Source organism: Mastigoproctus giganteus, chromosome 5 (genome assembly GCF_048544385.1).
Source record: "Mastigoproctus giganteus isolate SK-2022 chromosome 5, ASM4854438v1, whole genome shotgun sequence".
Taxonomy (NCBI): domain Eukaryota; kingdom Metazoa; phylum Arthropoda; class Arachnida; order Uropygi; family Thelyphonidae; genus Mastigoproctus; species Mastigoproctus giganteus.
In genome coordinates, this window is record NC_143579.1 from 52,170,302 (window position 1) to 52,187,002 (window position 16,701).

Genomic DNA, 16,701 nt, shown 5'->3' on the forward strand with positions numbered 1-16,701 from the left:
TGAATGGGTTTAGCACACTGAATTCTGATGGGATTCTTCTGCTTGCTCAGATTATGTACCTGAGGGAGCATAAATTCAAATTGAGGAAAGACAGTTGTAGAATAGATGTGTGGAAATTTGCCTTTAGCCTGTAGGTGGTTAATTGCTGGAACAAACTTCCATTTGTCATTGTAGAAGTTGATAGCTTAAATAAATTCAAGGAGGATCTGAACAAACTTTTAGAGGTTGTGTGAATTTTTTGACTGATGCTACATAAGCTCATATGCTTGCTTTCTTGCATCACATGCATCTATTACTAATACTACTATTGATCTTTGTTTTCATTTCCATTTAAATAAATAAAAATGTCATTTAATAGTTTCTTCAGCATACTTGCATTATACAGGGTATATCAATGCACCTGATGTCATTCTTGCAAATTTAGGTTTAGCGTATCGTGTCACTTATACATAGATTGAGAAAACACCTTTTTTTCCCTCTTGGCTCTGGATTACTCAAGCAAAATAAATAGTTTTTTTGAATTACTTAAAGGTTACGTTAGCTTACGCCACCAATTCAGGACGAATTCCAGCGTAAAATGGTGTGTCCATCATCTTGTATACAATAGATTATGAAAACCGTTTTACACATGAATTCGTTAGTCTTGGGTGATTATCCCCCACTTGCCACTGTTTAAAACAGAGGAAAGTGGGGAATAAACTTGTTAGGGTGTTTATACCCCACTTGCCGCTGTTTTAAAAAGCAGCAAGTAGGGGATAAAGTATGATTAGTATTAAATATGGGGATAAACATCCTAACACTAACCATACAGTGTCAATCATTACTACTCACAACGAACAGTCTGAAGGGGTATCGGATTGTAAAGACTTCCTTTTTTTTTTTTTTTTTTTTAATTTTCATAATTTTACATTTACTAGCATAATACAATGGTTTTAAATCCAAACTGTAATTCACTGCCGAAGTATATTCTCAATCTATGTATAAGTGACACGATACATTAAACCTAGATTTGCAAGAATTTTTTTTTTTTTTTTTTTTTTTTTTTTTATGAAAACCCCAAACACGAAAGGTATCAAAACCTATAGTACTTAGTACCGTGCATGGGTTGAAGGAGAAGTATGGGGGGGAGGGGGATGCCGGAAACTTTGCTCTAGAGACTAAACATGGGTTTCACCACTTCAAGCCTCCAATAAGCAAAGTGGTGGTATTTCACCGGTTGATGAAAGTCATCTACCACCTGCTAATGACGTCATGCACATTGATATACCCCGTATAATGCAAGTATGCCATTTCTTTTAATGCATTTACTATTGTAGTCTGCTTAACTACATTCCAACTTGTCATCATTTGTAAATAGCAACAGTTTGCTTTATAATTGTAAATATTGGCAACTGCCTTTTCTCCTCTTGTCAGAATCCTCAAAAAAAAAAAAAAAAATCTTCAATTGTTTTCTTCGATACGACAACCTCATCCACTGGTTGTAGAGGGCTGTAGTAGTACCAGAGGCCAGGAAAAGTCTCTGATAAAATTTCATCAGAAAGATGTACAGAGGCATTATTTAACAATAAAAAATATTACCAATAATACTTTTAGTATTTTTATTTGAATTTATTTTTTTATTTTTGATGTGTTTTACTTCTTTTACAAAGTTATTATGAAACAATTCTGAAAGAAGTTTGGAATTATATGATTAAATTCTTGTTTAGGAAAAATCTCTGTATTGCATAAATAAAATACATAAAAAAGAAGGAAATCCGAATCATAGAGGATCTAAATTAGAAGCCTGAATTAGTGAGGACTTACTCTATGTTTATAATAGTTGTAGCCTTTCACACAGAATATACTCAGGGTTACTGACAGTCAATTAGAATAAAAAATTTAAATGAAGGATTTGGTCACATGAGGACTTAAGTGAGAAGGCTTATTTTAAAAAATGATGTAACATTATTAGTTTTAAGGAAAGACACATTCCTTAAAACTAATAACTTTCCAGAGGATAAGATTTAAATTAGATTTATTGGACAAGTCTAAATAAAATTACAAATTTTTGACCTCTCTAGACAATCATTATTAAAATTAAAGTGAAAGTTCTGAATTCTTTATTGAATTCTGTCATCGGGTCAGAAGATGGATTCAGAAAATTTCTTTCAAATAACTGTCATGTGGAAAAAAGCTGAGCCTAAAAATCAAGTTGCAGTTTATCCATTCCATCCTGTGGGTTATGTTTATTTTGCCCAGTTTTTCATTTTATCAATATCTTAAATAAATTGGCTACAAAAAAATGGGCTTCTTTTGGAATATTATTAATATTCCAAAAGAAGAAATGTTTTTGGAATAGGTGGTATATTAGCATTTTTAGCATTAGTATTAGTAAAGGCACATGATGTAAGAAAGAAATCTTACATAGCATCAGCTAAAAAAAAAAAAAAAAACCTTCTCATTTTACCTATCCACTCGCTCCAAATGTTTGTCTAGTTCTGCCCTGAATCTATTTAAGCTATCAACTTCTACAACGACAGAGGGAAGTTTGTTCCAGCAATCAACCACCCTCAGGCTAAAGGCAAACTTCCGCACATCTATCCTACAACTGTCTTTCCTCAATTTGAATTTATGCCCTTTCAGGCGATTATTCTGAGCAATAGGAAGAATCCCATCAGCATTGAGCATGCTCAAACCATTCAAGGCTTTATACACCTCAATCAGATCACCTTGCAGGTGCATAGTCTCCAGACATTTTAATTTGCAAAACTTAAGCTTTTCTTCATAAGAGCAACCCTTTGTTCCATTCACTAATCATGTTGCCCTTCTCTGTACTCATTCCAGCAATTCTACATCCTTCCTAAAATGAGGCCTCCAGACCTGTATACAGTACTCAAGGTGTGGCCTGACCATTGCCTTATAAAAGGGGATAATCACCTCCTTATCCCTGCTAGAAAAATTCCTGTATATCATTGACAAGACACCGTGAGCTATTCTTGCAGACTGTCTGCACTGCTCAGAAAACTTCATATCTGCCTGCACAATTACCTCCAGGTCCTTTTCATTCTCTACCACTGTCAGTGTAGTACCACACAGTTGATACGTTACTCTGGGGTTATGCAATACTTTACATTTGTCAATGTTAACTTCATTTGCCACCTCTCAGTACATTTGCTCAACTTTTCTAGATCCTATTGCAGCAACGTACTGTCATTAGTGTCATTAACAACCCTGCCGCCCTTTGTACTGTCTGCAAACTTGGACATTAAGCCTGATATACCATCATCAATATCATTAATAAATACAGAATACAACAATGGATCCAACACTGAACCCTGGGGAACTCCACTAATAGTAGTGTCCATTGATTACCACTCTCTGTCTTCTCCCACTCAACCTTCCCTTTATCCATACCAGCATATTATTATTCTGCCTGTCTACTTGGTTCCCTTTCCTTCCATTTCACACACAGCATTCTTACAACTTAGTATGGTTTCTTTGGAAAAAAATCAGTTCATTTGTTAATTGTTCAAAACTAGTTGTTCTTACATGTGTGCTTACACTCAAGATATTGAGTTGTAGCAAAAAAGTTATTTCCAAGAGTTGGCATTCAGACTGTAAAATACTCTGATTTAAAATAGTACTAGTCTGTTATTTAATATTTTCTCAATATTATTTTCTAAAACATTTTTGTGTTTTATGTAAAATTAAATGCTTATACAGAAAGACTGACATTTCAGTTATTTGGCTCCTGTTCTAATTTTAGGTTGGAGGAAGACTGTTTATGATTTTTATAATGATTGATGCAGAACCTCGTATGCAAACAAAACCTGTAGTTTTTTTTATGCTTGCTGCATATTTAATGATTGAAATTGTCAGGTAAGGTGTAGATGTATACTATATTTATCTCTTTACAGGATGAAGATTAATGATGCACTTTGGAATTTACTATTCTTTAATTTACTCGTAGATTATATTTAATTTACTCATAGGTGATCCTGTGTACACATACAATCTCAATGTGCAGTATTATGATAAGTGTGTTGTGTTTATTGTTTGCTGTACATTGTGAAGTTGCCTTCATCAAAATTTATTTAGTATTAGTGGTAGTAGTGACAAATGATGCTAAAAAGCAAACTTATAAAGCATCAGCCAAGAAAATTTTTTTAAAAATATTCTACATCACCTGTTCTTTCCCTCAAATAGTTTGTATAGTTCTTCCTTGAATTTATTCACGCTACCCACTTTATTCACTTCATCAACAACAGATGGAAGTTGTTGATTGTTCCCACAATCAACTACCAGGCAGCTGAAGAAAAACTTCTGCACATCTATCCAGCAACCATTCTTCCTCAGTTTGAATTTATGCCCCCTCATTTGTGGATGCTGAACAAGAGGAAGAATGCCATGAGCACTGAGCTTGCAATCTATTTAAAGCCTTAAACAACTCAATCGGATCATGTCACAGGAACCTAGTCTCCAGACACTGAAATTTGCAGAACTGAAGCCTTTCTTGGTAAGAGCACTCCCTTTTTTTTGTTTCCCTCATTGTTCTTTTCGTTGTTCTTCATGGCACCCATGCCAGCAGATCTACATCTTTCCTAAAACGAGGTCTCCAAATCTGTGTGCAGTACTCAAGATGTGGTCTGACCATTGCCTTATACAATGGGATATATTTACTTATCCCTGCTAGCAAAATTTCTGTATATCATTGACAAAACTCCATGAGCTGTCCTGTCAGCCTATCTGCACTGCTTGGAGAACTTCATATCTAACTGCACAAATACCCCCAAATCTTTTTCATTTTTTACTAATAGTTGTTATGTTGCACAGTTGTTATGTTAATCTGGGATTACTGCTACCCATATGCAATACCTTTTACATTCGTCGATGTTCAAATGGTAATTCTCAGTCCATTTTGCCTCAATCTTGTTGCTGTAGTTGCTTACCATGAAAACAACAATGGGCTCAGCACTATACCCAGGGAGGGTGGGATTCCATTAATAACAGTCTATGAAGAGCAATGCAGTAACATCACCAAATACGGAGGATGCGGAAAGATCAGGGAATGATCACCGCATATTCCCAGAGCAATATGGCCTTTGTTGCTAATGCTCCTAAAAATAACAAATAGCAGTGCAGTAACCATTCTCTGTTCTCCAGCTTAACCATCCCTTTTTCCATAGCAGTTCATAATTCCACACTGCTCCAATGTGTACAGCAGTCATTTATGTGCAATAGTATCAAAAGATTTCCTGAAATCCATGTATATGATATCAAAATTTTTGCAACCAGTTCTGTTGTTAGTCCATCATAGTATCCAGTCAAATTGGTCAAACAAGATCACCCCCTAAACATATCCATCCTGTGATTGCTGTATAATTGCATTCTTGTCTAGATGGTAGTGTGTTACCTCTGTAACCAGCGATTCCATTACTTTCCCGGGAATAGAAGTTAAGCTAACAGGTCTGTAATTACTCGTTATGTCACCTTTTGATTCCCCCTTTGTGAATTGGGGATACATTTGCATATCTCCAGTCCATAGCAACCTACCTGAATCCAAAAATGCTCTTTTAATTATGGCTGAGGGTTTGCATACCCCATTTTCTGCATTCCTTAATATATACTCGATAGATCCCATCTGCCCTAGGTGCTTTTTATTTTTAGCTTCAACAATTTCTCTTCCACTTTCATCTCAGTTATCACAAAATAATTTAGCTCCATGTTAATGTTTGATAAACATTTGGCATTTCTTTCCCTAAAGAATTCCTCATGTGTGAATACAGATTGAAAATACCTATTCAGTTTGTCAGAAATCTGAACAGGATCATCAACAATTAAACCATCTGTATCAGGAAGACAAATGTGATACAACACCTTCCTTTTACTGTTAATATAAGTGAAGCAATCTTTGCTGCTCTTCTTTGCATTCTCTGCCAGAGACTTCTCATAATTTGCCTTAGCTTGCCTAACCTCCTTTGTGACTTGGTTGCAGACTATTTTATATCTACCATAGGCATCTGTATCATCTGATAATTTATATGCATCCCATGCATTTTTCTTTTGCTCTTGCAAATCTCATTAGTATATCTTGCATCCATTTAGGTTCAAGCCTTAAACAGTATTTTTCATTGTTGTAAGAAAGGCCTAGTAGCTTCAATGATTACCTCCTTGAATGCTTCTCAATTAGAATTTGCTCTTGGTAAGTAAGCTCAATCAGCTGGTCCTACTGCATAGAATTTAAAAACTAAGACTGCTGTAGTCAACCTTATAAAAGCAAAAGCCCTTCCCTTTATCCTTGTTGGTAGTTATATCTTTAAGTAAATCCCACATCAGTATGCTGTGATCACTGCCACCCAGTGGGTCTTTCACCTGCATATTCCTAATGCATGAAGAATTGCTGCTGATAATCAGATATTGCTTCCTCTTGTTGCCTGTCTACCCCACTGCTATAGAAAACAGTCATCCAATAAATCCACAAAACTCTTGCTATTATGTTTGACCAACCCACAAGTTCCAGTCAATATTTGAAAATTTAATCTGATTTCCTGGCCCACTCCATTTCTCTGTATAGTTGTATATTGTACTCGTCACAGTCATTACACCTATAGCACACTCCTACTCTCATTTTTTGCTTTCCTGACAACTGCCTTATACAAACCAAACCGACTCAATATTGCACTGGCTACCCATATGGCTGGGTGCACTGCCTTAGATTTAACATGCTTCTTGACTAATGTCATAACCCCTCTCCTCATCCTTTCTGTACCTGTTGTACTTCAGATATTCAAGTTCTGCATCCCTTATATCTGAGTGACACCACATCTCTGATATCTCTACAATGTCTGTATTTGATATCTTAATCAGTACTTCAGATTTATCAAATTTATTCACTATGCTCCTAGCATTAGTGTGCATGCAAGTATACCTGCACTTGTTCTTACTCTTAGTTAACCTAACACAGCCCATGTATTTACTTGTTCTGTGATGACCCACAGCAGGGTTTGAAATCACTGACACCTTGTTTTCCAGGCTGTTGCATGTTGCAATAGAAGATGTGCAAGAATCATTTTCACCTCTGTCTGCAGCTCTAGTTATTCTGTTTGTCTGTGTATCTCCCCAAGCGCTCAGTTTTTTGACCCACACAACACTACCTCAATAACAGCAACAAACATTGTTGCACCCAATCTATTTAAGTGTATCCTATCCCTGTAAAAATATTCTCTCCTGTTAAAAAGTATAGACCATGCAAAGAAACATTATACCCGATGAGTATTGTGCATTCTCTCTGGGGCCGAATTGATTGACAAGGCTCTCAACATGTACTCCCTCCTGTAGTGTCTGGGCAGAATTGCAGACAACTTCAAATTTAATCATAACTTGTGACTTTTTTCCACATTGCTCTGTGTTTGTTAAGTACATCCTCAGATCTCATACTCTTAATATCATTAGTGTCAACATGTAAAATGTACAACAAGGACCTCAAGGACCTAATGTACATGTACATTAGGTCCTTGAGGTTGTCACAAACATTCTCTCAGATATGCCAGGCAATCTGTACTTGCTAACTGGGAGTCCAAAAAGGCTGATGGAACTGATGTTGGGGTGACATTCAAGTTGAGTGGACCCAATTTTGGCAAAGTCCAGACGGTCTGTGACAGCCAAATCCTCTGCTTGGACCTCTCTAAGCCGGGGACTCGACCCCTGCTTACAGGGGTCGAGTGCCCACACCACATTGAGGAATGCTGCCCCTCTGTGTTACTAGGCAATACTAGGTGGTAGATGACTCTCATCAACCGGTGCAATACCACCACCACTTTACTTATTGGAGGCTTGAAGTGGTGGAACCCATGTTTAGTCTCCAGAGCTAAGTTCCTGTCAACCCTTCCCTGTCTCTTCTGTCATGCAGTATGACTGATGACTTTTTGAGGTTATGATGAACATCATAGCAAGATCCAATCTTCCTTACATTTCGAGGGTAAGGCTCTAAAACGGTTTTCGCAGGTGGCCACTAGTTAGTACACTGGACCAAACCTATTGGTAACTCATTAGGCTTCCAGATCAGCTAGAGTATAATCTTGCTACCTCTACTCTGACTGGAGGGAGTCCGAGTAGTGCGTATGTGGGGGCATTGTCGAGGCCATGTTATGTAAAGGATCTGGGTATATTCTTACCATGTGTATGCCCTATCCAAAAATTTCATTACTTATACAGCATGTTCCCCCCCGCTATTTCTTACTATTCAGTACACCATGAATTGTCAAACTAATAGAATAAGCTTATCTGTGAAAAAGATCTAAACCTCCCAAACACTTCCTAGTTCATTTCACAAATATACATGGTCTCAGTTGTAATCTCAACGATGTCCATTTCCACTTGCAGTCTGCCAAACCCCATGTACTTTTTCTGACAGAATCTCAGTTATCAGATGATTCAACTACTGCTCATCTCAGTTGCCCAAACTATTCGCTGTATGATTCCTTTTGCCTCAAAGGTGGTAATTGTGCATATGTCCATTCCGATATTCCCTGTCAGAGACTTGGTAATTTGGAATCTCCTCTTTTCGATCTTCTCTGGCTTAAAATCTCTCTACCTCATTGTGTCAAATTCGTCTGTTGTCTCTACCGTTCTCCCAACACCACTAATCACTTGGAGCTCTTTGACTTCCTTCCTTTGCAACTTGACTTTCTCCAGGCCAACTTTTCTAAGAATGAGGTAATTTTCCTTGGTGATTTTAATGTTCACAACTCCAGCTGGCTTCTGTTTTCCAGTCACACTGACCCAGCTGGTTGAGATGCTGAGGCTTTTGTAATTACTAATGACCTTGCACAGATTGTTCATTTACCTACAAGAATACCAGACAATCCTAACCATACAGCCAGCACGCTGATCTTTTTCTCACAAACAACCCTTCTAAGTACATGGTCGAAGTGAGTGGTCCTTTAGGTACCTCAGATCACAACTTGGTTATTGTCTCTTCTCCAATGGAGCCATTATGTCATGGCTATTCCCAACCTCATATTGTTTGGCATTACAAGAATGCAAAATGGGATGACCTGCGATTTCCTTGGTCGGATTACTGTTTCAAAACTTCTGATGTCAACGTTTGCTCAGATTGTGTCAGTGAAATTATTCTTGTAGGAATGGAATCCTTTTATTCCACACTCCACTTAAATCTTGTCCTTTATCCTTGGTTTTCCAATAAATGTGCTTAGCTGTTCAAGTGAAGAACATTGCATATCGTAATTAGCTTGTTTCCAATTCTTCAGTTTCATTTTCTGCCTACAACAAAGGTTGCAACAATTGTAAAGCAGTTATTAATCAGTCCAAACTAGATTTTGAACAGGCTAAGAGTAGAAAACTTGCTTCTTGCCCTAATGGTAGCTGAGCATTCTGGTCTCTTGCCAAAGCTACTGGCTGCAACTTTTGCCCAGCTCTGCTCCCACCCATGTCCAAACCAGATGGTTCAGTTGTCATTTCAGCCAAGGATAGAGCTGACCTGCTATCATCCCATTTTTCTTCCAACTCATGTATTAATGATCTTGGTAAAACACCTCCCACCATTCTGAACATGCTCCATTCAATGCCCCCTGTGGTCTTCCGTCAAAAGGATGTCAGAAGGATTTTGACGAATCTTGATGCTAAGAAAGCTCCATGTCCTGATGGTATTTCTCCGCTTGTTTTCAAAACCTGTGTTCCTGAACTTACTCCTGTTCTTTGCCGCCTTTTTTCACTTTCTTATTCCAAAGATATTTTTCCTTCTGCTTGGAAATTTGCTCATATCCAGCCAGTTCCTAATAAGGGTGACAAATCCCTTCCATCCAATTATCATCCCATTGCAATTACTTCTACTCTTTCTAAAGTAATGGAGAAATCAGTTAACTGCCAACTCTTAAACTACCTAGAAACCTTCCATCTGATCAATTATTGCCAGTATGGATTCCATCAGTGTCAATCCACTGGTGATATTCTGGTTTATGTTACCCATTTATGGACAAATTCAATGGAAAAGTTTGGTGAAACATAAGAAGAAGTTGCTCTTGACATCTTATAGGCTTTCGATCGTGTTTGGGGCGCCTCCGTAGCCAGGTGGGAAGGAGCAACAGTGCGTAGCACACGCTTCTTGATTAGACTGGGGTTTGAGCCCGTCACCACCAAATACGGAGGATGCGGAAAGGTCAAGGAATGACCACCGCATATTCCCAGAGCAATATGCCTTAGTTGCTAATGCTCCTAAAAACCAAATAACAACAACAACGATCATGTTTGGCATAAAGGTCTTCTAAACAACAAAAGCATAAAGGTCTTCTAAATGTTTTTTGTAATTGATTATCCAGTTTTCTCTCTGATCACTCACTGAGGGTGAATGGTAGATGGCTCTGTCTTTTACCATCTTCTAACTTCTCCACTAATACTGGTGTCATCCAAGGTTCAATTCTTTCCCCCACTCTTTTCCTCTTGTATATTAATGACCTTCTTCCATTGATTGAAAATCCTTTCCATAGTTTTGCTGATGATAGCACATTGCATTCCATTTTGAGAAACCTTGTCCTGCTCACTCAGCTTCAACTTCTTAAATATCCGCTACCAATGCCTTAAATGCTGATCTTCAGTGGGGCAAAGACAACTTAGTTGATTTCAATCCTTCTAAAACTCAATCTTGTCTTCTATCTCGCAAAAAGGATCCTTCTGCTGCTATGCTTATCTTTGGTGACACTCTGATTTCTAGGCAAAATGATATATCTCTTTTGGGGTTACCCTGACTTCTAATCTCTCTTGGCAGAAGCACATTACAAATATTGCTTCCTCTGCATCTAAAAAAACTTGGTTTTCTCTTTCGCTCTTGGTGTTACTTTTCTTCCAAACAGCTGGTCACTCTGTACAAATCGCAAATCTGCCCTACCATGGAATATTGTTCTCACATCTGGAGCGGTGTCCCAGGCTTTTAGATTCCATTTAGAAGAGGGCAGTTAGGTTAATTAATGACTCCTCTCTAACAGAGTCTCTCCACTCGCTGTCTCATAGACGTCCTGTTTCTGCTGCATGCCTTTTGTACGGATACTTCCATGGGCACTGTCCTTCTGAATTGGCTTCTATAATTCCTGCTCTCTCTTTCAAAACAGTCTGAATACGTGTCGCCAACATCCAATTACTGTCCAACTTCAAACTAACAGAACCAACTTTTCATCTTCCTCATTTATTCATTCAGCTGCTGGTTACTGGAACAACCTTCCTTCAGACTGTAATTTTCAACCTGAAAATTACAGTCTACAGAAGTTCACATCTGATGTCAACTCTAATCTTCTTTCTTTCATCTTCTCAATCTCCAACCCAAGGATGGTACTAAGTACTGTAGGTTCTAATACCTCTCGTGTTTGGGGTTTTCATAAAAAAAACAAAACAATAATATCACCTTTTGTGCTCACAAAAGAGGCAAAAGTATATAATGTTACTCTACAATGTCATCTATGTTTTCTCTGGCAGACATTTGTTATTTTTTTAATTTGAAAGTGATTGCATTTTTAAATTACCCATGTCATCAAAATGTAAAAACAGTTCTCAGTTGGGTCAGTGAGTGGATCATGATGTATATTAAGAAGTAAGAGCCACAAATTATAACTGCTGTTGCTTCTGCTTCTCAAGGAGCAAAAGTTGTGGATTGTCATGATCCTAAGATTGTAAAGATGGAAATGCACTGAGCATTTGGATTGAAGACCAGAATGAAAAGATACTGACTTTGAGTGACCTTATAATCCACAAAAAGATAAGATGCTTATTTGAGCATTTTAGCTCAGTCCCAGTGAAGACCATATGACATTCAAGACATTTAGTGCTTCCAAAGGATGGTTAAATAAATTTAAGATAAGAAATACTATAAATAATATGAAGGTGAGTCCTCCTTCAGACACTATAATAACTGCAGGTTAGACCTCATCCAGATACTATAGTAGCTGCAAATTATCCTTTAGAATTTTATAAAATCATTCAAGAGGAAAGTTAAAAGTTACACACCCAACGAAGTTTTTAATACAGATGAGTTGGGACTGTTCTAGAAGAGATTGCTTTTGAAAACATTTATCCCTAAACAAAATTAAAATGCTCCTGTTTCAAAGTCACCAAAGATAAGAATGATACTGATGTATACCAGGTGTGGCCAACCTGTAGCATGTCCCACCACTTGTGACCTGTGTAGCTCTTATTAATGGCATGCCTTCTGATGTAAAAAAACACAGTGCAAAAAATTATACAACTAATTTAAAAAATCAGAAATAAAATGAAGCTAAAGAGCTTTCCAAAGTGGGTGTCTGACAACTTGTAATGTCATGATGTATAATGTCATGTCCTAAAGGATGTCTCCAAATTTTGGCATCATATCGGCATTGTTTTCCCTCTGCTTTCCTTTCATTGCATGTATTGATATAATTGATTGATTAAAATACAATTATTGATTAATGCATAAAAAATTTACATGTAGTTCTTAATACTTGGAGGTCACTTGCTCTGGACACAAGCTTTCTTTTTCCCAATCTAGTCGATTTCAAATAGCCTTTAATTAATCTTGTGCTGTGCAGTGCTCATTTTACAAGAGTAAGAGCACTGCTCTTACTCTTTGTTTACATATTTTTAATCCAAAACAAAGGAAGTTTCATACTGTTTCATTTACCATCAACTTAAAGATAAGAAACAAAAAGGGTGTGGTGCTGAATTTTTTTTTTTTTTTTTTTTTTTTTACACTTGTAATCTATCAGCATCAAAAGTTTGGCAAGCACTATTTTGCAGCTTAAATTTCACTTATATTGCCAGAAATTGTGATCTGGATTTCAGCATGATGGTAACCTCATTTTACAGTTCATATTACCTGCACTAAATTAACTAAACTTTACTGATTAAATTACTTAATTAGTAAAGTAGCGAGGTCTAGTGAGCTTCTTGTGACATCAATTCTATAAGGATGAATATTTATTTATTAATCTATAGTAAATTTATTTTATATTTTTAAATATAAAATATTTTATATTATATTATAATATAAAATAAATATTTTATAACTGTAAAATTATTAATTTTTTATTACAAATGTTTATCACAAAATTCCTTTACATAATTAGCAAAAACCTTTTGAGGTAGGTATGAGACATTGCTCAATAAGGGTGGGTTATTGATTCCAGTAGTTTCTAGATCTTCCTCTAGACAGTATATTTCACATTTCCAACAATGTGTGGCTTGTTGCAAGAGAAGGTTGACCACCCTTATTTTATGCCAGTGCATAAATATAAGAATAAAGACTTTGGTTCTTATAGATTTAATTCTCATGGATTTAATGAGAATTAAATCCATAAGCACTTCAAAATGAAAACAACTGTCACTTTCCAGTGTTTTGGTGAGCAGACAAAAAGACTTTGGTAGCTGCTTCAAATTTTAAGGACTTGCGCAATTGTTTTGTTTCTAAAGTGTAACCATTTCAGGGACAAAGTAGGTAGGGATAAATATTTGAAATCAAAAGCTAGAGTTTAAAGCACTGTTAGTTTTAGATAATGCACATCCTCCTCCTCCATAAGAGATGTTGCCAGTGGCATCATATCAGAACATCTAAATGTTAAAAATTGCATTTTTGCCTCTGAATATAATTTCACTATTGTAACCAGTGAAAAAAAGGAGCTAAGCAGGCACTCAAGCTTTATTGTGGCAAGTGTACTTTTAAATACATTTGTGATACCATGGACACAGTCCTAATTTAAATGTGACCCTTTGCTGGAAAAACTTCTATATGGCTGATTGCATTAATGCAATTAGAACATCAGTCAAAGAGATAAGAAGTCAAACTTGTGCTGGAAAAAGTTGTAGAAAGAGGCAGTGATTATACATTTAAGAATTTAATAGGCAGACCTACAGTGAAAATATAGGGACAGCTAATCAAATTGGAAAGGAAGCATTTGGTCAGTTACAAGTGATTGACATTGAAGATTTATTATTGTTATTATTAGTAGTAATAGTGATGGTACTGGCCTGTGATGCAAGAAAGCAAGATTATAAAGCATCAGCCAAAAAAAAAAAAAAAACCCTTCCCACATCACCTGTCCATCCTCTTCAATAATTTGTCTAGTTCATCTTTGGATTTATTCAAACTATCCACTTCCACAACAACAGATGGAAAGTGACAGTTGTTTTCATTTTGAAGTGCTTATGGATTTAATTCTCATTAAATCCATGAGAATTAAATCTATAAGAACCAAAGTCTTTATTCTTATATTTATGCACTGGCATAAAATAAGGGTGGTCAACCTTCTCAACAACAGATGGAAGTTTGTTTCAACAGTCAGCCACCCACTGGCTGAAGGCAAACCTTCACAAATCTATCCTGCAACTGTCCTTCCTTGAGTTGAATTTCTAACCCCTCATGTTTGTAATCTGATGAACAAGATAAAGAATTCCATCAGCATTAAGCTTGCTAAATCCATTCAAAGCCTTACAACACATTGTTCAGATCACCTCTCGGGTGCCTAGTCTCCAGATGCTGCAATTTTCAGAAATGAAGCCTTTATTGGGAAGACCACACTTTTCATTCCCTTCACCACCCATGTTGCTTTCTCCAAATGTTATGTCCTTCTGCGTGTTAGAGTTGAAAATGGATTCATCAGACCAGGCAACAGATTTTCACATATTGCTAATCCAGTGTTGGTGCTGAGATGTCCATGCAAGGTGCAGTTTTTTGTGTCTTGCAGTGAGCATGGTACCTGTGATGGCTGTAAACTGCCATACCCTGTATGAGCAAATGTCTGGCACATACTCCATGTGGATATTTGTCTTGCTGTGCTTATGTTTTACCGGGTAGTCTGTGGCACTGCTGTATTACAAGATGAGACACAGCACTCACCATGGGAATTGATCATACATGGGACAGCCATGTGTGACCTTTGGCTGGTTCAACCTATGTTGAGCTGGTCACAGTAGACTTGTGACACCACAGAATGGGAACACTTAACCATATTTTCTGTCATTGAAATACTACCACATGAATGCCTTGTCCCCATAATCATTCCGCATTTGAAGTCTGAAAAAGCTCGATGCTGACCTATTCTTCCTTACAGTCACTCAAGAACTGATTGTCACTTGTGTGAATCTTATATCAGCTGTTTCCATCTTTGAGCCTTCATCAGCATCACAGACCAGTCCATTCCTGCACAAGGGGATGTTATTAATGCAAAGCCAATTCAGTGTGTATATATATAAAAGAATTTACTTTAGCTACATATATACATGCATAGCTAAAGTGAACTAGTATATCACTTTAGCTTTATCATCCACACATGAAACTACTTTCAGCTCACCACTATTATGTATATAATGATATTGTTAGAACACTATAATTATTAATTCAACTTTCAGATTCTTGGAATAAATAATACCCAAGAACTATGGATTGAAATACTATAAAATATTTAAATATTTAAATATTAAAATTCAAATATCCAAGATGGATTATATGAAATATAATCCATCTTGGATATTTGATATATATTATATATATATCTTGGATCATTCATTTGTCAAATATTTACTAATCATTTTAATCTGTTATTTGAAACTCTGAGTACATTTTTGAAGAAACAAAAATGTATGAGCATTACTAATTTACAGGAATTGTGTTTAACAAAATATAAACTTTAACAAAATGTAAAATAAATATTAGATTAATAAAAAATATAATAAGAAATTGGTTTCTCATCTCATTTCTATCATATCATCCCCGGTGACTTCTGTCCGCTCAAATTGTATGGAGTTGCTCAGGTGAAAACAAAACTTACAGAAAACAGAAACCTTCGTTTTTCTGTTCTTGATTTCATATTTTACTTAAGCTTTATCATTTACACTTAAAACTGTGCTTTCAACTCATACCATTATAACTAAAAGAATAATCATCCACTGTACTCTTTACTGGTTCTGTGGGGTTTTTGCTCCAAGGTTATATGTATCCTTGGAGCAAAAATTTCTTATTCTGCTCCAACCAGTTTGAAGTGAGCACACAGAAGTGTACTGTTCAGTTTTTTAGAACTAAATCATGTTTGCATTGTGTAATTTATGGCTCATAGAGAAGTTTGTTAGATCTCAGGATTGTCTGTTGTCATTTGTTAACAAGATTTAGTAACTACTGATGTTGATGTTAGCAAGATTTAGTAACTACTGATGTCAGCAACATTGATAACTATTGATTTGTTAACAACATCGAAAACCTTGGAGTCCACCTTGCAGCTATTAAATAGCACACTATGGCCATAGGTGTCGATACTCCAAAAAAATCCCCAGTCAAACAAGCAGCTATTAAAGTAAGCATTAGGCTGACATAGACATTCAGCGAATGTGTTAAACAACTTTCATCGATTTGTATTTTGTCAGAAAAAAAAATTAATAAAAAATTGAAGATTGTTCATTCATGAACATTTTGTGGCTGTAATAAAATATCTTATGGAGCTTTGTATATATATGGCTGTTTTCTAAGTCATGTTCATAATCAGGGAGTGCCTGTACAGTGATTAGAAACTACTTACAATCAACATATTGTTTGTAAATAGCTTCTAATCCATTTTGCTGTAAGGTTGCCTGAAATTTTGATTACAAATTAATAAACTACTTGGTGTCCATATTCATTTATGTTAAATTGAAACTCATGATATTGCACTTCCGTTTTATTTTCATTCTCTGTTCTGCAAATTTTCTTCTTTT

At 36.2% G+C, this 16,701-nt stretch overlaps 1 protein-coding gene across 1 annotated transcript in view; it reads left to right on the top strand.

Annotated features, from left to right (window-relative positions):
* The window catches only part of Hacd2 (3-hydroxyacyl-CoA dehydratase 2), a 160,150-nt gene that overhangs the window by 102,216 nt on the left and 41,233 nt on the right, over positions 1 to 16,701 (top strand). The window contains exon 7 of the mRNA XM_090374025.1: positions 3,746 to 3,858. Within this exon, the coding sequence (XP_090230151.1) occupies positions 3,746 to 3,858 (113 nt within the window). The remainder of the gene's footprint in view (positions 1 to 3,745; positions 3,859 to 16,701) is intronic.